This window comes from Neoarius graeffei, chromosome 20, assembly GCF_027579695.1.
Source record: "Neoarius graeffei isolate fNeoGra1 chromosome 20, fNeoGra1.pri, whole genome shotgun sequence".
Lineage (NCBI taxonomy): Eukaryota > Metazoa > Chordata > Actinopteri > Siluriformes > Ariidae > Neoarius > Neoarius graeffei.
Genome location: NC_083588.1, coordinates 6,890,878 through 6,917,796, shown reverse-complemented (window position 1 = coordinate 6,917,796; position 26,919 = coordinate 6,890,878). Strand labels below are relative to the sequence as shown.

General features: G+C 42.4%; 2 protein-coding genes across 2 annotated transcripts in view; both read left to right on the top strand.

Annotated features, from left to right (window-relative positions):
- Window positions 1-4,817, top strand: part of LOC132868323 (titin-like) — a 139,323-nt gene extending 134,506 nt beyond the window's left edge. Inside the window, exons 11-15 of the mRNA XM_060901188.1 lie at window positions 114-419; window positions 550-834; window positions 940-1,266; window positions 3,920-4,207; window positions 4,503-4,817. Coding sequence (XP_060757171.1) covers window positions 114-419; window positions 550-834; window positions 940-1,266; window positions 3,920-4,207; window positions 4,503-4,666 — 1,370 coding nt within the window. The 3' untranslated portion in view covers window positions 4,667-4,817. The remainder of the gene's footprint in view (window positions 1-113; window positions 420-549; window positions 835-939; window positions 1,267-3,919; window positions 4,208-4,502) is intronic.
- A 10,388-nt stretch (window positions 4,818-15,205) lies between these two features.
- LOC132869387 (uncharacterized) overlaps window positions 15,206-26,919 on the top strand; it is an 86,286-nt gene continuing 74,572 nt past the window's right edge. Inside the window, exons 1-2 of the mRNA XM_060902724.1 lie at window positions 15,206-16,892; window positions 17,021-18,676. Of these exons, the coding sequence (XP_060758707.1) occupies window positions 15,206-16,892; window positions 17,021-18,676 (3,343 nt within the window). The remainder of the gene's footprint in view (window positions 16,893-17,020; window positions 18,677-26,919) is intronic.

Here is a 26,919-nt window from a genome sequence, read left to right as displayed (position 1 = left end):
AATTTAGGTACATGGGGATCATCCTCAACTGGTTCCACTTTGGAAAAGTCACTTAAAATATTTTAATTTCATCAAAAATGTGAAATGAAAAACCTTTCCCTGATGTTCCTCAGAACCTGTGCAGAAAACTCCGACAGTGGTGATCAGGAGGATCCTTACAGACGGAGAGAAGGGAGACAGCGCGGTGCTGGTGTGTGCCGCAAGAGATCTGCCCTCTGGTGAGCTCGCCGTCATCCTCCAGGCCAATGAAGCCAAGCTCTCTGATACTCAGTATGTGGACCTGCCCAAAGGCCAGGACACTCTGACTGCACGTTTCACTGTTTCCAAAACGACACGATCCAAAGACCAACGTTACACCTGTCAGATTCAGCAAAGCAGTACCAATAAGTGGGAGTCCAATTCTACAGGAAACATTTTTGGTGAGAAATATTTCAACCTCAATGTCTTTACTGTTTGAATATCGGTAATATTTACAGGAACAAATCAGTGGAGCCAGAAATGAAATCCTTCCAGTTTGTGCTCAAATGTTTGAGCGTCTCCTCTCTCCAGGTGACCCTTCAGTGGAACTTTCAGTTGTTTCCACTGTGGATAAATCTGCATCGAAGACACAAAAACTTCTTTGCTCTGGAACTGGACTTAACCCAAAGATCAAATGGCTCCCCAAATCTGTGCTGAATGATCTCCGTGAAGTAACAGTGCAAGCAGACGGGCGTGTGAAAGTGTCCAGCGAGATATCGCTTCCACAGCAGGAGTGGAATAATGGAGGAGAATTTACATGTGAGGTCAGCGATCAGGATCACAAACCTGTTCAGAAGACCACCAGTGTCTGTGCAGGTATTCGAATAAAGGACCACGTGTCCAAAAAGTTCATGATGTTGATACCAAATGTAGATCTTGTCGACGTCCGTCTCTAGACTAATATCATGTCTTTATCTCCAGTGACTCCAGCTTCTGCTCCGATGGCACAGGTTTACCTGTTGGGTCCCTCCATCAGTGATATGAGAACCAAGGATTTGGTCCCCGTCACCTGTCTGCTGTTGGGCCGCAGGCTCAAGGACTTCTCCATTATTTGGAAAGTAGGAAAGGACAATTACTCTCAGAATGCGACCACACAAACTCCTAAAGAGCACAGCAATGGAACACAGAGCGTCCAAAGTGTTCTCAACATTCCGGCTGCAGAGTGGGAAAAAGACACAACTGTTTCCTGTGAGGTGAAACATCTCTGTTCCAAGAACGCACAGCAACACAACATCTCAAAAACCAGAGGCAAGTGCTCACAAACACTGACCTTTAAGGAACCATTTTATTGAGTTTTCTGTGAAAAGAGAAGAAAACCATTTCTGTGCTTGACTCAGTTTCTGAAATTCATTATTTTTATGAATGTGAACAGCCATAAATATGATTTAGTCCATATCACATTGCATTCATTTATCACACACACCTGACATCAGACTCCCAAAGCATGTTGAGGGCTTCGATGCCACTTTTTCCAAAAATATAACACTTGGAGGCATGCTCTGATAGGAAAATCATAAAAGCATGTCTCAAAGTGTCATGTTTATTCTTCTTTTATTACACTGTAAAAAGCAACCTATAGAATTTACTCAATAAAATTAGTGCAAGTATTTACACTCACCTAAATAGAGTATTATTTACCCCTACATTTTCAGTAAAGATTAACCAATTCCAGTAGTTATGATATACTAAAAAAAAAATCACTTGGTCTTACTGAGTATATCAAAGTAACAGTTACTGATAAAAATGGGGTAACATTTACTCATTTCATATAGCCTTTTAAAATAGCTATTTATTTATTATTATTTTTAATTTATTCTGATTCTTTTACTTTTATATTATTCTTATTCCTATTAACTAGCCATATCTTAACAGAATGAAATAATTTAACAGACACAGAAGAAATCAACTGTAATTCGGTATTTTTATTAACCAACCAGAGAACAAGGCAAGACTAGAGAAAAAGCCCCCCCCCCCCCCCCACTGTTCTCCATCCCTGTGTGAGACTGTTTATATATGAGACACACAGGAGTGGAGGGCACAGTGTAGATATAAAAAACAATAAAAGCTGTTACAAAAATAGAAAAAAATACACCACACAACTGTTTTTCCCCTTAGAGAAGTTTGCACACGTATTCATACAAATGAGAATAACTAAGAACATCACATCACATCACATTATCTCTAGCCGCTTTATCCTTCTACAGGGTCGCAGGCAAGCTGGAGCCTATCCCAGCTGACTACGGGCGAAAGGCGGGGTACACCCTGGACAAGTCGCCAGGTCATCACAGGGCTGACACATAGACACAGACAACCATTCACACTCACATTCACACCTACGGTCAATTTAGAGTCACCAGTTAACCTAACCTGCATGTCTTTGGACTGTGGGGGAAACCGGAGCACCCGGAGGAAACCCACGCGGACACGGGGAGAACATGCAAACTCCACACAGAAGGGCCCTCGCCGGCCCCGGGGCTCGAACCCAGGACCTTCTTGCTGTGAGGCGACAGCGCTAACCACTACACCACCGTGCCGCCCTAACTAAGAACAATTTAAGAAAAATATGAACACCTGCAGCACTCACTCAGTGTGTTTTACCAATTATTCAGATTAAGCCACTGACACAACACAAGCTCTGTGTGTGTGTGTGTGTGTGTGTGTGTGTGTGTGTGTGTGTGTTCAAAAAAGACCAGAGAAATCTGTTTGTGTGTAGCTTAACCTGAGTAAAAGCAGTTCACTCTCTCTCTGCTGTACCAAAGGTAAAAACCTTCCCCAAAAAAACAGTTAGTGCCAAGATAAAGATAAAAGTTTAAGAAAAGGTTATTCTTGTACATATTTAGCACTCTTCCCCCTAAGACAAGTTTAGACAGTATTCACATAAATCAGAATAACTTAGAATGTGGAGTGATGCTACATGTGTTCATATCTCTTAAATGGTTCTCTTTTCTGCCAGACATTCAGGTCAACTGACACACACACAACAAAAAAAAAAAAAAATAAATAAATCCTGCTCAACTGTTTGCGTCCTTGTAACTGTTAATTCGCAATTCCCTTCGAGACGAAGACACGCACACTCGCTCCAGTCTCTTCTTCTGGGAGCACTGCATGCATGAGTGCTGTTTTCTGCTGAATCATGAGCACGGTACGAGCATGCTCCCATGAATCATTGCGCGTAGAATCGAGTAGGCTATATTTTAGTCATTTTAGGTAGTTATACCCTACCTATTGCGTTACAGTATTTCCTGCCTAATATTTCTGATTATTATTTAATCCATTTTCATCAGTTCAATTGGGTGTAGTTTACTCATTTCTCACCATTAGAAGTTTATACTCTATATTAATAGGTAGCGCCTGTATGATCTACCCCTTGCAATCGATTACCTTTGCTTACCTATTTTTTTTTTTGTGGAAAAAATAATCATTTTTTATCAGTAAAATATACAACCCCACAAAATCATTTTTACAGTGTACAGCAATTTGCCAACAATGACAATTCATTCATTAAAAAAAAAAAAACTACCGTGATACTTTATCCATTTGTAGTGAAATTAAATATTGTGGAATGGCTGCATAACAGGTTAGTTCTCACCCACAGCTATAAACAGTCGTATTCTCACTTTCTCTTGAAATTGCAGCTTTTTACTGAAAAGTTCTGAAACACAGTATAACATCCATCCTTCAACTTAAAGCAACAGCTTTACCTCTGGCTGTTCCAAAGCACTGACACTGGCGTCTCCTTCCATGAACCAGGAAGCTTGACTATTTCAGTTTTGTGAACCATTTTCTCCAAGTCCCTGTGAATTAGCTGGTCAGTAAAGTGTCATGTCCTGTCTCTGGTGGAAGCGGCTCGTTTCGTTGATTTGCTGTTTTCTTTGTTGATTTATTTGCGTGTTTCTTGCAGCCTCTGTGAACGAACATCCTCCCTCTGTGGAGCTGCTGCAGGGTCGAGATGAGCTGGTGTGTCTGGTGTATGGTTTCAGCCCGTCAGCCATTAACATCACCTGGCTCCTGAACAGTGTGAGCGTACATCGTGAGGACAACACCAGCAGCTCTGCCAAAGGGCCTGATGGGAAATTCAGCCTTAAAAGCCACCTGAATGTCCAGGCCGCTGAATGGGCACCTGGAGCCACGTACACATGCCATGTCAGGCACGTCACTGGCACCATCAATCGCAGCATCTCCAAAACAGGTGATTTATTTATTTATTTCTGGAATCTATTAGCGTAGTCCTGGTATCGATCCTGTATCATAAACAGTTCTGTTGAAGAATTCTAGCGTCTTTGGTGTTTACTCAGATTTCTATGAGTCAAATTTCAAATGACTCAACACCTCCTGACCAATCCGAATCAGTATAAATACATTTACTTCATCTGAGAGCAAAAGCACAAACTCTGCCCTTAATTTCATGAAGTTGAGACATGAAGCAGCTCTTTACTTCTCGGTTCTCCTTCAGTGACAAAATAACTCCACATCCTTTCTTCCAGAATTTATTGAAGAGACGATATACTTTGATGAGAACAAATCTGAAACTAGCACACTGGATCAGGCTGAGGAAACCTGGAACATGGCCTGTGCCTTCATCATCCTCTTTGTCATCTCTCTCGTCTATGGATGTTCAATGACTCTGGTCAAAGTGAAGACGGCATGATCAGCTCTTTCGGGCGTCTTTTAGACTCGCGTTTAATCCTTACATTATGTCATGCTTTATTGCTGTATTGTTGTACTTGTATGAATCTTTTTAATCTCTAAATTGATAGATGCAAGTGAGTAAAAGGAAAATAAAGAAGGAAAAAAATGAACTTGTTGTTTGATCATGGAAATTGGAGCTTTTTTCAGCTGTTTTTCTTTTTTACCTCTGAGTCTTGATAGACATATATTCAAATCCTTTCCTTAATTTGAATTACATTTGTATTCGTGTGTTTTTTTCGTTTGTTTTGTTTTTTGTTAAATCTTTTGTTCACCGCAGTGCCAGTGGAGTTTTGATGATTAATTATTCACTTTTTCACCAGAAGATGGAGACATGTCTCAAACTTTCAAATCAAAATATATATAATAAATGATTGAATCAAATGAAATTCAGACGCACATGTACATCCCTGAGAATAAGACATGCAAAATTCTTTTTCACTTCCAACAACTCCATGTGTCTCACTTCCCAGGAAGATATTTAACGTTCATTTAGTTCAGACTTTTGAAACTCAAAATAAAAGATCATGACAGTGTGTTATTAATCACCTGAGATGATCAGTAATAGTCAATGACTCTACGACTGCTAGTCTGACAAAATATCAACATGAAAATGACATTAACACGCAGACAATTCTCTCAGTCCAGAGCTGACAGCACACACACACTTACTTCAAATTGTGAAGTACACTTGGCTGTTTGTACATCACCTGCCTCTCACATGATGAGTGAAATATGACACTTTTTGTTGACTAAACTTCACACTGTACAATTTGAAAGAACCACATGTGGATCACTGAAAGCAGAGTTTCTCCAGCGTTTCCAGAGTGAAAGACTTTCCATGGTGTCGAGATCAATTCCCAGTTTAACCTTTCCTCAGTCCATCAGCGAGCACGTGATATTTTATATCCATATATTTTATTTTATTCGTGAAAGCTTGTTTGTTGAATTCTTGCCCATGTGTATTCCTGTGTAACATTTAATCATGAACTCATAGTGGCTTGAATCTGAACAGCTTGAACTGATTTGATTAACAAAGCAGAAAACTTGAACGCTTGATTGAGCTCACTTCTTCAAAATGTGTGTGTTCCGGTGTGTATCTGTGTGTTGCTTCAGGCTCTGATAGTCACAGCTGGAGAGAGAAGAGATTAGAAACTGTGAATTGAAACTTTATGCAAGAAAATTTGCATTTCAAATAGCCTCCATGTAAATGACCATTAATGTAATTTATTACATTTTTACTCTCCTGATACATTTTGTCCATCGTTCTGCTTCACTCAGTCTTCATTCTTCACCTGTGTAGACCTGCAGTTATTTTAAATTAGTGATAAAGTAGTCTTTGTTTCCTACAAGGTGACCATGGAGTTGAATTCCATTGTATTGTGCAGTAAAGAAATTAGACGCAATTAAAATGCACCAGAATATATTTTGATCATACACATGTAATATACAAAATGTAAAACATAATACATGAATCAAATATAAATTGCATTTATACACTTACTAACAGTGTAATATGTCATTTAAACTGTAGGTCAGTGTATAAGATTATTATCAGTAAAGCATCTCTCACGGTTACAGTCACAGGAACAGGATGCATCTGTTCTCGAACCCACACTGCCACCTGTGCTTACTTTCTCCAAAAATGAAAAATCTAAAACCAACCACAGATCACCTGTTCATTCTTTATGTCAAAAACATGAAACAAACTCAGTGTTTTCATCATTTGTCACATTTTCTCACTCACCATCCTGTTCAATGTGTGGGAAACCAATTTCCAGTCATTTCATACATTTTGATCTGACTTTTTGATCTGGACATAATCATGTTTAACTGTGCATTTTTAATGGCATGAGTCCTTTTTGTCACCATGAACTAATTTTATATACATTACCTGAGGACATGGAGACAATGGCAACAACATACTTCCTGGAAAATCATACAAGTTTTTCAAGAATTACTTTGATTTAAAATGTTATGTTAAATATGTACATGAGTTCAGTTAAAAATGGCTTTAATGCAGATCGTTTGTGTTGGAAAAAATAGATAAATAGTTTCTCTTGTGGAATTTCTGCAAATAATTTTTGCTCATTTTCTTCTAGGTGCCAATAATTCTGGCAGGCACTGTAGCTGGTGTTGAATCATTAATGCTCTGAGGCTTTTTATGACTCATGATCCACAGGGCTCTTGTTAAGATTAAGGCTGGTTTGTGTTTTCTTCTTTGATAATTCACTTCAGTCCATGTGTTGAGGCTGTTTCAGTCAGTGTGTGTGTGTGTGTGGGAGCTGCCCACATCTCCTGAGCCCGGCTGCAGTGTGTAAAATCTCCTGATTGACAGCTTTGGAACAAATACTCAAGCCATGCAGCTGTGTTCTGGTGAAATTGCAGGGATGCGCTTCCACCCAGTGGAAGACCTGTTAGGAGGAAGTCGCCTGATCTCAACATGAGGAGGGACTGAACACGCAGCTGAGTGTTCTCCATGGAGAGAAATGACCAGAGCTTCTTCAGGTTGTAAAGTAAAAACCTGTACGACTGAGTCAGGTTAGAAATCTAGAACAAGACAAGAGCAAGAATGCACTGTAAAAAAAAAAAAGTTACGCCAACTTAAAAATTCAAGGCAACTTACTGCACAGGATTTTTGAGTTTATGTGACAACTAAGATTTTTAAGTTTTGCAGAAAGTTGTGCCAACTTATACTTTTGATCTCAGATAACAGCCTTCATATTCACACAAACTTTTTTTTTTTTTCAGTTTTACATGATAAGAATTCAACTTTAAGGCCACTAATCTTTCATCCAAGTAAAAACTTCTAAATGCTATAGCATTTTAATTGGCTGGTACTAAATTGTTTGCACATTTCGTTTGTCAAATTAGCTTCAGGCTTAAAATAAGTGAATGTGTGACTTAACAAAAAAGCACTGCCACTACAGTTTTATTGCAGTTTTGCTACCATCATGTTAAAATAAACATGCTATTTGAACTGGATTGTTATTTGTTTTATTGTGGGATAAAAAGAAAATTGAACTCAAATTTTGAAGTTTTTATTTGGATGAAAGATTAATGGCCTTAAAGTTGAATTCTTATAATGTAAAACTGAAAAAAATAAGTTTGTGTGAATATGAAGCCTAAGTTACCTGAGACCAAAAGTATAAGTTGGCACAAGTTTCTTCAAAACTTAAAAATCTTATTTGTCACATAAACTCAAAAATCCTGTGCAGTAAGTTGCCTTGAATTTTTAAGTTAACATAACTTTTTTTTTTTTTTTTTTTAAGTGTGGGCATTTTAAATATGACACTGTGTCCTGGTTTTCTTTCAGCATGTACACACTTTTCACTTTTGGCACTAGATGGCAGCAGTGAGCAGATGATTCTGGGACATTGGGGTCATGGAAAACAGACTTTGGGCCTCGTTTCTCAGGCTTACAGGAAAGCTCTGTAATATGTGAGTAAATGTTTGTGAAAGAAAAACTGTTCAAAAGTTTTCCACCCAATTTCCCCAAAGATTTCTCACACTCCTGGATATGTTGATCACGTGTTTCCATGTGTCCAACTTGCAGGAGAAAGGACAACACAATGGGATGATAGGGGGCGCTCTTGTACTTTGTCTCGCCACACCATGATATTATTATTTTTGCTTTTCAGTTTCAAGTCATATCAGACTATCAGTTCTTACAGCATGATACCTCCCTGTCCCTGACATCATCATGGGATTAAATCATTAACAGGAAGAGAAAATAAAGTAATGAAGCCATTTCTATTTACATTTCTCCATGTGCTGTATCTCATAATGCCTTTATTCCTGAGAAAATTACTTGTTCAGGTCTCTCCATGAGTATGACGTCATGATGCAAATGAGCTGAGTGCAGAGTGGAGCAGTCGAGTCTCATCAACACTCACCATGAAGATGAAACTCTCCTTATTCCTGCTACTAATCAGTCTGTGTGTCCCCAGCAGAGGTGGAAAGAGTACTAAAATATTATACTCAAGTACAAGTACTGTTACTCTGATGAAATTTTACTTAAGTACAAGTAAAGTTACTAGACAAAAAATCTACTCAAGTAAAAGTAAAAAGTAGATCATTTAAAATGTACTTTAAGTAAAAGTAAAACGTTACTTTTAACAATGGGTGTTTTCTGCCTCTATTGTGTTGTGCAAAAATGAAAAAGAAGAGGAAACAAGGATATATGTACATCTCAACCCAGATGTTTTATTTAAAGGACGTGTATCAAATTGAATGCTTAGGATAATGCTGCATTAAAACTGAGACAAACAAAAAAGGTCAATACACACAGTCATGTCGTATACATCGCCTTGACCACACACAAAGCATTGTACACGAAATATGAAAGTGAAATGTTGCACCGAAATCTCGTAGCTTGCCTGTGTGCACTGTGTGTTATTGAACAATTCAATTCAAACATTATTTGTTTTGCTTAGTATTCCTTTCTGGCCTGTTGGATGCAGAATGGTAGGAGGACTGATCACGTCAGGTTGGCGAGCTAACTTGCTTGCATGATTAGCCAACCGAATAACAGACTAGTTACTGTTGTGTTACAGTACCAACAGGTTGCTACTTCAACATTAGCAATGCCATCCACTATTTTTGGAATATAACCAGCCTATTGTCGGTTTTACTATGGAAAGGAAACATTATGATCAGGGGCGCAGATATGTTTTTTGAACTGGGGGGGACAAAAAACTGGGGGGGACAAAGCTGCCAGCAAACCAACCCCAACCCCGATATGCCTGTCAAACTTGTTGTGGGTAACCATAGCAACCAAGCTCGAGCTCGCAACCTGTGCAGTCTGCGCAGCTCAACCAATCGAATATCAGTCTTTGTTTTGTTTTATGTGAGTTGTTGCAACTATGTATACACTGCTGTGCACCTCAATAAACCGAATGGTAATTAGTCTTTTGATTTTTCCGTGAGGTTTGCCTTATGCAAAGAAAGACAGCATAGACATTTTTTCCTCCCTATAAGTGGGGGGGGACTGAACGAGGTGAATTTAAATCTGGGTGGGACGAATCCCACCTGTCCCACCCTCTATCTGCGCCCGTGATTATGATGCCAATGACAATACTTACCTCAACATGCTTGCGCAGATTAGACGTCGAATTTTTGTATGCTGCAATGGTTGTCTTCTTGGGCACACAATCTGCATTGCATAATGAAACTGTCACCCCTTTTCTCTACGAAGCTGAAGTGATCACGTATGTAGGGCCAGGGGTGCACTTCATTACTGGAAGAAATTGCGTTTTCTGCAGGGTCGTCCACCACAGGTTCCTCGGTCTCCTCCATGTCTGCAGGGGCGCTTTATCAACACCCATGGCCCAGGGGCTAGGCCCCTCATAGGCTACCTGTCAACCCTACCCTTACCGTTGGCCAGGAAAATACTCTTATTTTATTTGCAATACGTGTCAAGCATTTACAGTGTCAGCGCGTAATTAGCCTAGAAGCCTACGATAGGTTACGTTTGGCTCAGCGTAGCTGCGCAAGGCCCACGCTCACATCGCTCAACACATCCGACCACAGAGGGAGAGAAGAACGAGCGCATTATCATTACAGAGCCGGTTCTGATTATTACCACGGACAGGACAGTGATACTGCGTAACTTTCACGCAGGGGCATGGCCAGAGATAACCACACAAGCATGCATGTGCTAATGTAGACCTATGTGTTGTAAACATAAAACACACACACCTACAGACAAGTCCTTTTAAAAAATAAAATACATAAAAATAGCTCGGCGGCATGAAAACAAACATTCACTGCAAGACAAGGTGCCCTAGAATCGCCATCAGTTTTTAATATCTATATGGACTTTGTTGTCAGGATTGCACAGCATGAGATATCAAAACTGTACCCAGATACAGGCTTCAAGTTCAAATATTGCATTCCAAATGAGGTATCCACAAGAGAAATGTGTACAAAAGCATGAGCATCAGGAGAGGGTTGCATCACAGAGATTCTATACGCAGATGATCAGGCCATACTTGCTGGATCCATCGAGGAGCTTCAGAATATTCTTCAGTTGTATGATAAGACCTACACCCGCTTTGGTTTACAAATATCATATGTCAAAATAGAAACAATGGCTTTTAACGTCAATGAGGATATCAAATGTAAACCAAGTATCATTTCCCTTGGCGGCACTAATATTAAAAACGTCCGCACCTTTAAATATCTTAGTTATAATGTCAGCAACTGTGATGAATCCTCACACTTCCTGCATGCTAGGATAAGTGCTGCATTCATGAAATGGAATGAACTGAAACACGTTCTAACCGACCACCGAATACTACTAAAAACCCGTATAAAGTTCCTAGTGGCATGCATTCGATCTCGTCTCCTGTACAGCACACAGGCATGGCAACTATCATCCAGTGAAATTCACAAAATTGAGGTAGTGTGGCACGGCTTCCTAAGGAAAATGATTAAAGGTGGATATAAACGAAAGAATGCCCCTGACCAAAAGAACACTACAAATGAAGATATAGACTGGAGCTACAAGATGTCCAATGCTGACCTCCGGAAACTGACAGGAACCCAGGGTATAAAACTATCCTGCTACGTACAACAACTAAAATATATTGCTCACGTTTGCCGGATGGGCAATAACCAAGTGCAAAAGCAGCTCCTGTTTGACAAAAATGGTTACAAATGGACGAAATGGGAAAATCTGCTGGGCATAGACACCCAACAGATAAGACGTATGATGATGGACAAATCAAACTTTGAGCAACTGCTGCAACTGCTACAGCAGAAGCACCCCTAGAGAGTTTAACTTTTGACAGGGGAACATGATGATGATGATGAAGGTACTTGGCTCGGCGGCCACATGAAACGTAAACACCATGGACAGCGGCCAAACTCATAACACTACAGACCGAAATACACGAAACCAAGTCCTTCTAGGGTCTGTTTTACCAATCTATGTTCAAGCATCATGCAAGTCTTCCTTCTCCTTGAATAAGACCGTGCATTCAACTGCCTTTTTGACATGACTGCATCGAAATACCACTCAACAATATTTCATGCACTCCATCAAGAAAAAAGTTAAACATGATGAACATGGGCATACTGTTTTGAGCGTACGATTTTTTAAAAAGAAACTAGCTACATCAAAGTCCTTCAATAAACCCATCCTTTAGCACAAATGAGCTTAACCTAGTTCAAAGAATGACGCTAGCAGTAGCTGCATAAGGCAAAATCATGTGGGCCTTTCATCAACAACAAGCCACGGCGGGCAAACATTAATAATCAAGCGTCCTTACCTTAAAACATTGTCTTGACCACAGAACTTCTTAAGTATTTCACTTAAATCCACACGGGTTAACAACACACCCAACACAGCTAGCGAGAAATGTGGATCTGCGCTAGCTTTGTATTGCTATTCCCCTCAGTATGCTTACTCTGTCTGCTGCCCAAACTGTGACAATTATAGGCTACAATCTTTTCATCAATTTCTTCAGTAGATGCCGTTTTAGACATTTTATTATCCCCATCAAAATATGCTATTATACTAACAGGATTATAACTCAAATCACACAACACGTATTCAAATCACAACTGATTTATTTTACTGTTGGACAGATCATAGCAAATCTAGCCTAGCTGCACATAGCCTAGCTGCTGGTAGGCTGATAACTGATAAGTAGCTGATATTCTGAACAGATTGGTGATCCTTACCTTAAAAAGTCTGTGACTTTCGGCAATGATTCTATCATTACCTGCATCGCTCTCTTTTTTTCCTTTTATGTGCCCTGCTAACATGTGAACGCTTCATCTTTCAAAGCCTCTAAATTTGTGTCTCTGCAGTCTGCAGTCTTTGGCGCGCTTTCGTGCGTGACGCTACATTTTGTTACATTTTATTCTGGTACAGTTGTGGGTGTTCGTTTCGCAAACCACATCCACCATGTCTCTTACAGCAGGCTACTGTGCGCTCATTTATTTCTAACCTTATTTCTATCCATACATTAATGTAGGCCCACGATTCCGACAGTTTATTATTTTATTAATATTACAAGGCCCCTGATTGGCTGTGGCCCAGGGGCTTGAGCCCCCCGAAGCCCCCCCCAAAGCGCCGGTGCATGTCCGCCATCGTCTGTGTGAGACTCGCGCGCGCAACAACTGTCCTTCCCGTGATTCATTTCCAGAACGCATTTCCCCTTCTCCGTTTTAGCCTTTTTTTATTTTTAATTTATTTATTTTTTTTACTCAGTAACGGTTGTGATGTAAAATGTACCGAAGTACACTACTTAAAAGAAAACATACTTAAGTAAAAGTAAAAGTACACTCTTTAAAAATTACTTGAAAAAGTATAAGTACACAAAAAAGCTACTCAAGTACAGTAACGCGAGTAATGTAATTCGTTACTTTCCACCTCTGGTCCCCAGTGAGTTTTTCTGCTGATTTTCTTTTTTAATAAATTGTATAGCTTCAATGCTGGTCTTTTAATGAGCTCTTCTTCGCAATCTTTCTCTACAAGGTGTGAAATGCCAGAGTTTGGAGTCTATTCCTAGTCATGCAGTCCTGAATAATCCTAGTGGAACGGTCAGCTTCTCTTGTGAGGCTGGAGGATATAATTTTGGAGCTTATGGCATGAGCTGGATACGACATCCTCATGGAAAGCCCTTAGAGTGGATTGGGCACATCAGTACTGCAAGTGGAGCCACATTCTACAGTAAAAGTGTTGAAGGACGAATTGAAATAACAAAGGATAACAGTAAAGGCATTTCATACCTCAGGTTGTCTGGCCTGACTGTAGAAGACACAGCTGTGCATCACTGAGCCTGAAAGACACACACGACTTCACAAATTGGTCTTTACACAACAGTAATCCGACATTTATTCCTTCAGGCCTGGGTGTATCTAATAGGGTCCGAAGCCGAGTGTAGACTCTGGTAATAGATGATACCACAGTGCTGCTTTCAGACCTGATTGGTAAGAAGTTAATTAATTTTCTATCCTGGTGTCATGTACCCCCCATTTTCTGTCTTTTTGTTGCCCTTTCATGAGTTTGTGGCCTTTGGCTTGCTTATTTACTCTGTTGTTCCATTAGTTGACCTGTAGATGGCAGTATAAGACCAGATATAATATTCTGGTTTTGATTAAACACTGAGGCACACAGGATTGACGCGATCACTGTGAGAAAGCCAAGAGAGAAGAAAAAAAATGAAAACGGTGAATGTAGCAGTTATGTGTAATGGAGCTGTGAATGTGAAATAAAACAAAACCTTTAATTATCACACAGTTGAAGACTCTCCTTTATTCAAGTGTGCAACAAAATTGGCGCCCAAAGAGGGACTCAACATGATGCAAAAAGACGTCTGAAAAAAAAAAGTTTGAACACACGAGATGGAAATAGAGCGGCTACAAGACCAGCTAACCGAGCTACTGTGTCAGCTTATGTTTGAGCAGCTAAAAGAGGTGTGTATCCAAGCTAAAGTTTCTCCAGACAAAGCAAAGAGGCACACGTTGATCTGAGCAGTAAATGAGTATGTGGATAAAGTATTAGAAAGTGAGGAAGAAGACGTAGCAGAGACGTTTGTTCGAGAGTTGCTAGCTACAGCTAAGCGATTGAGCCAAAATGCGCCAAAGGGGGATGAAAAGAATGGAGCTGGTGAAGACGAGTTGCAGTGCCTACAAAAACAATATGCTGAAATGCAGATGAGCTTCCAGGAGTTGACCAGAATGCTCGAGGAAGAAATGAATCGACGAAGAGAGAAAATTAATAGGCGACTCCAGGACTTAGTTTAAGGGATATGCTGGAAAGTAAAAACAATTTGACACTGGTACAATTAAAGACAATTCTTAAGGCTCACTTTAAAGAAAACAATACAACAGATATGTTCCACAGACTTGTTAACATAACTCAGGATACAAAAGAATCTCCTCAGAACTTTCTATTTCGTGCAATTGAACTCAAAGAAAGACTGATGGCAGCTGCTTATGATGCTAGCTCAGATGTACAGTATAGCCCCGACCTCATCTCATTCATCTCATCTCATTATCTCTAGCCGCTTTATCCTTCTACAGGGTCGCAGGCAAGCTGGAGCCTATCCCAGCTGACTACGGGCGAAAGGCGGGGTACACCCTGGACAAGTCGCCAGGTCATCACAGGGCTGACACATAGACACAGACAACCATTCACACTCACATTCACACCTACGGTCAATTTAGAGTCACCAGTTAACCTAACCTGCATGTCTTTGGACTGTGGGGGAAACCGGAGCACCCGGAGGAAACCCACGCGGACACGGGGAGAACATGCAAACTCCGCACAGAAAGGCCCTCGCCGACCCCGGGGCTCGAACCCAGGACCTTCTTGCTGTGAGGCGACAGCGCTAACCACTACACCACCGTGCCGCCCAGCCCCGACCTCATTCAGAAGAAATTCCTAAGGTCACTTAGCACAGGGCTATTGAGCGATAATATTAATTTCCAACTGAAATTTTATCTGGATGATCAAGGCGTGACTGATGAGACTTTGATAGAGAAAATGAATGACGCTGCTGGTGTTGACTTGGAGAGACAGCAGAAATTGAAGAGAAGTATTCCAGTCAAACCAGCTAGAATAAATGAGAGGCAAACAGAGATATCTATTGACCAGTCGCAAACAGACATGAATCAGCTACCTGGACTGAGTGCTTCAGCCAAGGCCAATGTCAAAAGTCAAAAGATAACAGCTGTGAAAAGCCAAATGGAAACCGAGTTGATGGATGCAGTAAAGCAACTGAGAGAAGAGGTAGCTGAGCTGAGGAAGAATGTCCAGCAGTTACCACGAGCACCTAATCAGTTCCAACCCAGAACCAGACGGGCATGCAGAGGATGTCAAGAGAAGGGTGATGAGGAGCAATGTGACCACTGCTTCAAATGCGGCCTCGCTGGACATCTCTCAAGGGGCTGTAAAGCTCAAACGAACTCAAAAGGTCAAAGTAGTACAGTGAACATCGCTGGCCAAACCATAGGCGGCACGTCTGCTATTCACAAACCACTGAATGAGTCACGAGACACCCAGGCTATCTTCAGGGAAAGCACTGACCAGTTAGAAGAGAGACTGCTGGCAGAAGGAGTAAGACCAGGTGGGAGTCTTGCAAGGTCTGTGTATGTCAGCCACATCTCCCCCCGCCATTACTCTCAGCTGTTATGTCTCATTGGGGAGAAGTGCATGGTGAATTGCTATCTCGACGGTGTCAAGACTTGGGCCTTATGGGACACTGGATCGCAAGTTTGCCTCATCAGTGAAGCATGGAGGAAGAAATGTATTCCAAAGGTGAGAGTTCGGAACACTGAAGAGCTGCTTGGCCCTGGCGCTCTGGTGGGGAAAGCCGTCAACCAGACAGACATCCTTTTCCAAGGATGGGTGGAAGTAACATTCCAGCTAGAGCCATCACAAGCCCCACAGTTCATGCTTCAGGTACCCATGCTGGTAACAGATGAGAAGGGGGCAGCAGAAGAGCCTATCATTGGCTACAATGTTATTGAACAGCTGTTAAAGAGTGGGGTGGACCATCCACAGGAAGCAGTAACACAGGCTGTTAGCACAGCTTTCTCTTTTGACTGTAAGAAGACTGAAATGTTTGTGAGAATGATTAAAGACAGTGACCCTGAATGTAGCGATGGTGTGGTGAGAATGGGAAGGCAGAAGGAGGTGATTCCGGCTGGCCAGGTGAGAAGCGTGAAGTGCTCGGTGAGGACAGGGCATCTGCTATCCAGCCAAGAAGCGCTTTTCATGCCTGACGAACATGCCCCTTGGCCAGATGGTCTGAGTATGACCGAGAGCATGATAACTCTGAGTAAAGGGGCATATTCTTGCTTAACACTGCCTGTCGCCAATGACACCGGCCATGACATCACACTGAGCCCATGTACAGTGCTAGGGCAGGTCCAGCAAGTCAAGGCTGTTTATTCAGCAGAAGCCAAGCCAGTTGTTGCCCCACCAGCTTCTCCAGTGGCACCCACAGAGGTCGATGGAGAGAAACGTGAACCTGCTGAAAAGGCGTTGGATGACAAGGACAGGTATGATCCACCTATAGCATTGACTCACCTCCCCCTTGCTCAGCAACACAAAGTGAAACAGATGTTGAGGGAAGAGTGCCAAGCATTCGCCAGAGATGAGGAGGATGTAGGATGCATCCCTTCCCTGCAACTGAAAATCAGACTGACAGATCCAACACCGGTAAGACGTACTTATGTGTCTGTGACAAAGCCACTACACAGAGATGTAAAACAGTACTTAGAATACTTACTAAATGGGGCTGGATTAAGAAATCAAGATCACACTACTCATCTCCCATTGTCTGTGTGCGGAAAGAAGACGGGACCATTCGTCTGTGTTATGATTACAGAGAGCTCAACAAGAAGTCTCTGCCTGATCACCATCCTATCCCGTGCATTCAAGACATGCTTGACAGCTTACATGGTAGTGCCTGGTTTTCAGTGTTAGATCAAGGAAAGGCCTACCATCAAGGCTTTATGGAAGAGAGTAGCAAGCCCCTCACTGCCTTTATAATGCCCTGGGGACTGTACGACTGGATACAAGTTCCATTTGGCCTATTTGCCACTCCCTCCGAATTCCAGCAGAGCATGGAGGAGTGTCTGGTCAGCCTTCGGGATGAAATCTGTCAGCCTTATATGGATGACAATCTCATACACAGCCAAACCTTCGAAACTCACCTGAGAGATGTGAGAAAAGTGCTTCAACGTTATCAGCAACATGGGGTGAAATTGACTGCCAAGAAGTGTGAACTCTTCAAAAATAAGATCAGGTTTTTGGGAAAAATTGTAACAAAAGAAGGCTACACCATGGATCTGGCAGAGGTAGCCCCAGTCCAAGATATGAAGCAATGGAAACCAGCTACTGTGGGTGAGTTGAGAAAATTACTTGGGTTCATCTCATACTACAGAGCATATATCCTAAATTTCTCTCGCATTGCCAAACCTCTTTATGCCCTGTTGTGCTATGAAGGGTCGAACAATGATGCCTTGAAAGATAACAAGAAGCAGAAAGCTGTGGCAAGAAAGAAAAAGCAAAGCCAGGTGCCCTCACATCAGCATATCTTATGGACAGATGAGCATAGGACAGTACTTTGTCAGCTGATTGACCACCTCTCTAGGCCTCCTGTCCTGAGCTACCCAAACTTTGAAGAGCCGTTCATCCTGCATTGTGATGCATCTCAAGAGGGACTTGGGGCAGTGCTTTATCAAAGACAGGGAGGAAAGTTAAGGGTCATTGCTTATGGGTCCCGCACTCTCTCTGCTCCAGAGAAGAATTACCATCTACACTCTGGTAAGCTAGAGTTTTTAGCAATGAAATGGGCCATATGTGAACGGTTTAGGGACTATTTGTATTATGCTCCATCCTTCATAGTCTATACAGGTAATAACCCTCTCACATATGCGCTAACCACTGCTAAACTGAATGCAACAATGTTGAGATGGATAGCTGAACTGGCAGATTTCAGTTTTACAATTAAGTACAGTCCAGGGAAGTCTAATTCTGATGCTGATGGGTTATCAAGGATGCCCCTTGACATAGAGAAGTACATGCTCACCTGTTCCCAACAGATCCAGCCTGACATCTTGTCCAGTTTCTCGAAAGGGTTGTCCATCCACCAGAAGGAGGGAGAGCCACTGCTGTGTCCACTGACCATCACAACAGCAATCGCAGAGCTGAGGAGTGAACCACAGATTGACACAGTGAGGGAGATCTCCCCTGAAGACCTGAGGGCTGCTCAAGAGGAGGATCCATTGTTGCAGCAGGTGAAGCAGTGTGTTGCCCAACAACAGTGGCCAAGGATCAAGGATGTACACAGTGAGTTGTTTGTTTTTGCTCAGGAGAAAGCCAAACTGTTGTGTGATGCTGGTGGTGTTCTCCAGTGGCAGACATCTACACAAACACAACTAGTGGTGCCACCAAAGTTTCGCCCACTGATCCTGAATCAGATGCATGAAGAAATGGAAGACTTAGGTGTTGAACGGACACTCCATCTAGTCCGTGAGCGCTTTTTCTGGCCTCACATGCAGAGAGATATAGAGCACCACATCAGCAAGGTATGCCACTGTGTGACGCGGAAAAGACCTCAAAAAGCAGTAAGAGCACCACTTACTAGCATTGTGACAACATATCCCTTTGAGCTGGTCTCAATTGACTTCCTCCATTTAGAGAAGTGTAAAGGATGATATGATTATATTCTTGCAGTCATGGACCATTTTACACGCTTCGTGCAGGCATATACATGCAGGAATAACAGTGCTCGAATGGCTGCTGAGAAGATCTTTGGAAACTTTGTCCTCAAATTTGGCTTTCTCACTAAATTACACCATGATCAGGGGAGGGAATTTGAAAACAAATTGTTTGCTGAACTCCAAAAGTACTGTGGAATCCAAGGCTCACACACAACCCCTTACCACCCCCAGGGGAATGGTCAAGTGGAACACTTTAACTGCACCTTACTGGCCATGCTGCGTAACCTGGATAATGATGCCAAAGCAGATTGGAAAAGTGCCCTTGACAAAGTAGTGCATGCCTACAATGTCACATGAAATGAGTCTACCAGATATGCGCCATATTACCTGCTCTTTGGTCATAACCCCAGATTGCCCATTGATAGCATGTTTGGCATTCCAGACAGGGATGGGAGTGTATCTCATGAAGACTATGCAAAGAAGTGGAAACTGAGGATGGAAAAGGCATATCAGTTAGCCACCAAAACATCACAGGCCAGTGGGAAAAGAGGAAAAGATTACTATGACAAGAAGATCCAGGGAGTGGAGCTACATCCTGGCAACAGAGTCCTGATCTGAAATCTCACAGAAAGAGGTGGGCCAGGGAAACTCGGATCATTCTGGGAAGAGAAAGTCCATGTAGTAGTAAAGAGGAAACATCCAGAAAGTCCAGTTTATGAAGTACAACAAGAGGATGGTCAGGGTCGCACTAGAGTGCTTCATCCTCCCTGCCTGCAAGGCAGTATCCTTCCAGAATTAGACATGCACCCAGGACATTTACATATGATACATTAGGACAACCTACATTTAGTAAAAGTTAGTTTAAAAAAAAACCTTAGAATCTGCACAAGAAATGCGATGTTCATGCACTCCAGTTTCAGGGTGAGTGTAGGTATTTGTAAGTTCATGTTGATGTCAAGGTATGCATTAAGAATGTTTAAAGGTCCCATGGCATGAAATTTTCACTTTCTGAGGTTTTTTAACGTTAATATGAGTTCCTCTGACCTTCTTAAGTCACCCCAGTGGCTAGAAATTTCATAATGTGTAAACCAAACTATGCCCAACATTTGAGAATGGCGCGTCAAAACGGCGCGTTGATAAACTCTTCCCTTTACTACGTCAGCAAGGGAGATGATCCCCACGCCCCCCCTCTGGATTCCCACCCACTGTATGAATTGCCCGCCCAGTTGTAGTGAGGAGACCATAGAGGACACAACATGGCATCACCTAAGTGAGTGAAACATGGAAATTGCGCTGTACATGGATGTGACAACACAGAAAAGAGTCTGTTTTTACTGCCGACGGGAGAGCCCCTGAAGACGCAGTGGCTTAATTTTATTTACTTCAATAATACGCTGTCAAGTCTACCTAAGATGGTGTATGTTTGTCGGAAGCATTTTCCTGAGGAATGTTTCCACTACTTGGGACAGTACAGGGCAGGTTTTGCACATCAACTGTCACTGAAGCCTGGGTCCGTACCAAGCATCCCTGCCGCATCAGCAACAAACACCGAACAAGTAAGTGTATAACTGTTAAGTTGTTTTGCCGTGTTTTAAAATCGGTGCCACATTAGCCTTGCAATGGCTACCTTAGCTGTGCAGCTATCCGCTTCCTGCAGTTAGCCAGGTACTCTGTGCTACAAAACCAAAAAGCATGCAGCATGCTCTGTTATAATAGCCAATCAAAACAGTTTTTACAAAGACACCCTCATTCTTTTTTTTAAGTCACTTGTTCATTTTATTTGTTTGTTTGTTCAGTAAAAACCCAAACATTTGTTGAATTTATTTTATTTCCTCGCGTCGCACCTTAATGATGTCAGCGCACGGTATTTTTCCCTTTGCAGTTTGTTCCTTCTCTCTCGCCATCGTAAGACACCCACATCCGCTTGTTCTGACCCACTGGAGGTAGCGTCACAGTGCTGTTAGCCAATCAGAGGTAACACGTTTACATGTCATGAATATTAATGATAAGACCTGCCCCCACCCTCTACCCTTCCCCGCCTCCTGCTTCTCATTAGCAAAACGACGCACTGGGAAAAGCGCTGAAATGGGGCTTTCTCCCAGGAGGCTATATCTACGTGCCGAGGGTTCATTTCGAGAAAGGCTGCGGATATAACATCCGGAAACCTCCACGAGCCCGTTGAAAGCATCAACAAACCACCATGCCATGGGTCCTTTAAAGAAGAGAGCATTAAGGTAAACCATGTTTAGTTGGCAGAGGCCCACAAAAAGTCAGTTCACTTAGAATCGCACTGAGGGATTATGGAAGAAGTAATGTTTGTTGTAAGAGAATGTGGTAACACATGAGTACAAAGACTGTGAAAATACTCTTACATAAAGAAAAGTGATGAGATGTTGTGTATCTGGTGTACAAGAGAAGTGTGAGATTCTGTATGATGTGCTACAGGTCAAAGGTCATGCCTATCCCAGATAAGACAGTCTACCCATGGACCCTGCAGAGTAAATGGATGGGGGTCGTAGTGCACAATGACTTCCACTGTTTGACACATGATATTGAACATGAGATATATGTTATGTGAAATCTGTTATCAGATATATGTCTTAGATATGGGACTCAAACCTGCAAGTGATCAAGCTGTTGAAAACAGAATGAACTGAGATGGGAAATGTCAGGACGACATTTAGTTTAGCAGGGGAGAGTGTAGTGTACCTCCCCCCCTCCATTTTTCTGTCTTTTTGTTGCCCTTTCATGAGTTTGTGGCCTTTGGTTTGCTAATTTACGCTGTTGTTGCATTAGTAACATGTAGATGGCAGTATAAGACCAGATATAATATTCGGGTTTTGATAAAACACTGAGAGTCGCACAGGATTGACGCCATCACTGTGAGAAAGCCAAGAGAGAAGAAAAAAAATGAAAACGGTGAATGTAGCGGTTACGTGTAATGGAGCTGTGAATGTGAAATAAAACGAAACCTTTAATTAGCACACAGTTGAAGACTCTCCTCTATTCAAGTGTGCAACACTGGCTGCTCTGACAGTAGTGCAAGCTTCAAATCGCAGGTTTCTATTAATGTGCACATTCTGCTCTGTTATCATTTCTCCAGTAACTCTCAGGAATTTCTTCAGGACAGAGGAGTTTGTCCTTTCTGGTTTCTCAGGAACATGTCAAGCCACTTTTTTAAAAAACTTTGTTCTCTCTTTGAAAGGAAATCAGAGACTCTGGTGAAGGAACAACTATTTGTTACAACAAAACAGGAAATAACTTGTCATGAAATGTAAAAGGATCAGTATCAATGGATAAAAAGTATAATGGGACCATGTCTCGTCTCATCATCTCTAGCCACTTTATCCTGTTCTACAGGGTCACAGGCAAGCTGGAGCCTATCCCAGCTGACTACGGGCGAAAGGCGGGGTACACCCTGGACAAATTGCCAGGTCATCACATGGCTGACACATAGACACAGACAACTATTCACACCTACGGTCAATTTAGAGTCACCAGTTAACCTAACCTGCATGTCTTTGGACTGTGGGGGAAACCGGAGCACCCAGAGGAAACCCACACGGACACAGGGAGAACATGCAAACTCCGCACAGAAAGGCCCTCGTCGGCCACAGGACTCGAATCTGGACCTTCTTGCTGTGAGGCGACAGCGCTAACCACTACACCACCGTGCCATCTGGGACCATGTTTAGTGAATAAACAATGCAGTTGACAAGTGGTAGAAAGGGAATAAAATGCTTCAGGGCTTCATCATGAAATAAATTCTAAGGAAGAAAAAACAAGTAACGCAAACATTTCTACAAAGACAGGATGTACTGTATCTCATCGTGCCTTCATTTTTGACAAAATCCTTGTATGACAATCACAGGTTTCTGATCAACAGAAACACTGCCCCTGTTCTATTTCCTGATCATGATATCATGATGCAAATCCACAGTGTTGTGTGTCCATGCAGTATTTATGTGCAGCTGAGCTGAGTGGAGCAGTTGAGTCTCATCAGTGCTCACCATGAAGATCCCACCCTCCTTATTCCTGCTACTAATCAGCCTCATGAGTGAGTTCTCATGCTCAGTCTCAGATATGTTTTACATTCATTTTTGAAAAATACATTCATGTTTTTCTTTTTTTTCTGCCAGGTATTTGGTGTCAAAGTCTTGAGTCTAGTCCCACTGGATCAGTGGTGAAAAAACCTGGAGAAACTCTCAGTCTTTCCTGTAAAGGATCTGGGTTTGACTTTGCTAGTTTTGGCATGCACTGTATCAGACAACAAGCTGGAAAAGCACTGGAATGGATTGGGGTTATCTGGTAGGATGCCAGTAACACTGTATATGCCAAACACATTGAAGAACATTTGGAAATTACCAGAGACAACTCCAAGAGCATGGTATATCTGAAGCCAGAGGTGGAAAAACTGGATTGACAAAGTAAAAGTCCTGCTTAGGTTTTCCTTCTGCCTGTGCTCTCAACACAGGTGATTTCACCAATTAGCTCATCAACCTGGCTTAGGGGATGTGGTAATTAGGATCAGCTGGTTCATTGAATTGGCTGGAGCAAAAATGTGGCAGGGTTTTTACTTTCTGCACCCGGGTTTTTCCACCTCTGTCTGAAGCTGACAGGCTTGACTGCACAGGACATGGCTGTGTATTACTGTGACAAAGACACAGCACTACAAACTCACTGCAGCCCTGTACAAAAACATCCCTGTTCATTTTCATCTCTCTGCAGTCCACTTGTCCCCAGGGATGCCTGGTATACTCGTGCATCTCAAACAATTCGAATATCATGAAAAAGTTCAATATTTTCCATCAGTTATTGAAGAAAGTGAAAATTTTAAATATTCTAGACTCATTACATGGAATCTAAAACATTTCAAGCATTTTTTCTTTTTTTAATTTTGATTATGGCTGATGGCACAAAAAAATCTCAAAATATGAGGATATTTCATTTCGAGTTTGAACAAAACAGTATAAATTCAGTGTATTTCTTGGTCTAGTTGAGTACACACAACTACAATCATGAGAAAGACTGCTGATGTGACAATTGTCCAGAAGACGATGATTGAAGCCCTCCACAAGGAACGTAAGCCACAGAAGGCCATTGCTGAAAAGGCTGGCTGGAAAGGGTGCAGAAGCAACAGGGACGATCGCAGCCTTGAAAGGATTGTCAAGAAAAGTCGAATAAGAACTTGGGAGAGCTTCACAAGGAGTGGACTGACGCTGGTGTCAGTGAATCAAGAGCCACCACACACAGACATCTTTAGGAAAGGGGCTACAACTGTCGCATTCCTAATAGCAAGCCACTCCTGAACCAGAGACAATGTCAGAAGTGTCTTTCCTGGGCTCAGGAGAGAAAGAAATGGACTGTTGCTCAGTGGTCCAAAGTCTTGTTTTCAGATGAAAGTAAATTTTGCATTTCATTTTGAAATCAAGGTCCTAGAGTCTGGAGGAAGACCAGAGAGGCACAGAATCCAAGGTGTTTGAAGTCCAGTGTGAAGTTTCCACAGTCTGTGATGATTTGGGGTGCCAGGTTATCTGCTGGTGTTGGTCCACTGTGTTTTATCAAGTTGTAACGGTTCACTAGGGGTGGGTGGAGCACAGAGGACGGCAGGACAGAGATCAGGTTTGCAAAAAGGCTTTATTGCCACACTTTTCAGTGAACAATATGATATTGACTAGACACCCCAAACAGCCAGTGTCTAGTCCGGAGATGAGCTCCTCTGCTCTTGCTCTCCCTCCTTAAGTAGGGCGCAGTCACTGGGAAGACACACAAACACCGGTTAATTGCCGTCAGGTGTAGTGATTCTGCCACTTATCTTCCCTGACTCCGCCCTCCTGTCACAGACCGGCGCTTGACCACACCCCCACTGCCACATACCCCCACCGCCCGACTCAGGCCGGGCGGCTGTCCGGCCTGCAGCCGACTCCCCCCCCTTGACGGGAGAGGAAGTCCGCCACGACCATCTGCGCCCCCGGCCTGTGGACCACCTTAAAGTTGAAGGGTTGGAGTGCCAGATACCAATGGGTGATCCGCGCGTTGGCATCCTTCATGCGGTGGAGCCACTGGAGGGGCGCGTGGTCCGAACAGAGGGTGAAAGGGCACCCCAGCAGGTAGTAGCGGAGGGCGAGGGCCGCCCACTTGATCGCCAGACACTCCTTCTCAATAGTGCTGTAGCGCCCCTCACGCACTGACAGCTTCCTGCTAATGTACAGGACGGGGCGGTCCTCCCCCTCCACCTCCTGGGACAAAACCGCCCCAAGCTCTCTGTCCGACGCATCGGTCTGCAAAGTAAAAGGGAGAGAAAAGTCAGGGGAGTGTAATTGTGGCCCCCCACACAGTGCAGCCTTTACCTCAGAGAAAGCCCGCTGGCATTGCTCCGTCCACTGGACCGGATCTGGTGCCCCCTTTTTAGTGAGATCAGTCAGCGGGCTGGTGACATCTGAATAATTAGGTATAAACCTACGATAGTAGCCAGCCAGCCCCAGGAACTGTCTCACCCCCTTTTTGGTCTTGGGCCTCGGGCAGGCCGCAATTGCTGCTATCTTGTTAATTTGGGGACGCACCTGCCCGAGTTTTACGAGTTTTTCCACCTCTGGTGCTCTCCTAAGTCTTGTGTCAAAAAACACACCTAGGAATTTAAAACAAGGAACTCTCTCCAAGGGACGGTTGTAAAGTTGTAGTTCCAGACTATCACATATCTTCTTCCTGGTAAAAAACATTACTTTGGTTTTCTCAACTGAAAATCTAAAACCCCACTTCCTACTCCAATTCCCCACAATGGTTAGGGCTTCCTGAATCCTCTTCAAAGTATGTCTTACATTTTTCCCCCTTTTCCACAAACTACCATCATCTGCAAACAGAGACTGGCCAATGTCTGGTTGAACATTACAAAAAACATCATTGATCATAATATTAAATAACAGTGGACTGATCACGCTCCCTTGTGGAGTTCCATTTTCGACTAGACATTGTCTTGATATGTCTGTCCCTATTTTGACCTGAATGCTTCTGCCACTCAAAAAAATTCATTACCCAGTTAAAGATATTTCCCCCAATGCCCAACAAATGCATCTTAATTAAAAGTCCCTCCACCCAAAGCATATCATACGCTTTTTCAATATCTAAAAACACTGCCACAACAGTTTCTTTCTTTACCTGTGCTTTTCTAATTGCATCTTCAAGACATAGAATAGAGTCAGTTGTATTCCGCCCCTTCCTGAAACCACTCTGATACTTTGTCATCAACCCCTTCTCCTCAATTAAGTGCATTAATCTCCCATTAACTAATCTTTCCATCAATTTACCCAACTGGGATGTCAAAGCTATCGGCCGGTAATTGGCAGGGTTACTTGCATCTTTTCCTGGTTTTCTAATCGGAATAATGACAGCCTCTTTCCAGCCTGCAGGAATCCGTCCCTCCTCCCACACCCTATTATATAATTTTAGGACTGTCTTCAAACTCTCATCACTCAGATGACACAGCATTTTATAACAGACTTCATCACGGCCGGGGGCTGAATTTCTACACCTTTCTAAAGCATTTTTAAGTTCCAACAGTGTGAAAGGAACATTATACTTGTCCTCAGAGTTTTCTTTTCTTTGAACAACCTCACCATAAACCCTCATTGTCTCTTCCCTACCCTGTCTTTCCTCTTCTGACAGATTATCAGAGCTATGAACCTTGCTCAAAGTCTTCACAAACATTTCTGCTTTTTCCCTGTTAGATACGGCCAACTGGTCTCCATCTGAAAGAATTGGATAGTTCCATTCTCTTCTATTACCCTCCATTTTTTTAATCATGCCCCATACTTCATTTATATCAACACTGTTACCTATTGAGCTGCAATAATCTCTCCAGTAGGTCTTTTTCCTTTGTCTGATAACCCTCCTGACTATTGCTTGCGACTGTTTATTTTCAATTAAATGTTTAAAATTATGTGTTCTTTTCAGTCTTCTAAAAGCCCTGTTTCTACCTTTCACAGCCTTCTCACACTCATCATTCCACCATGGTACTGCACTCCTAAC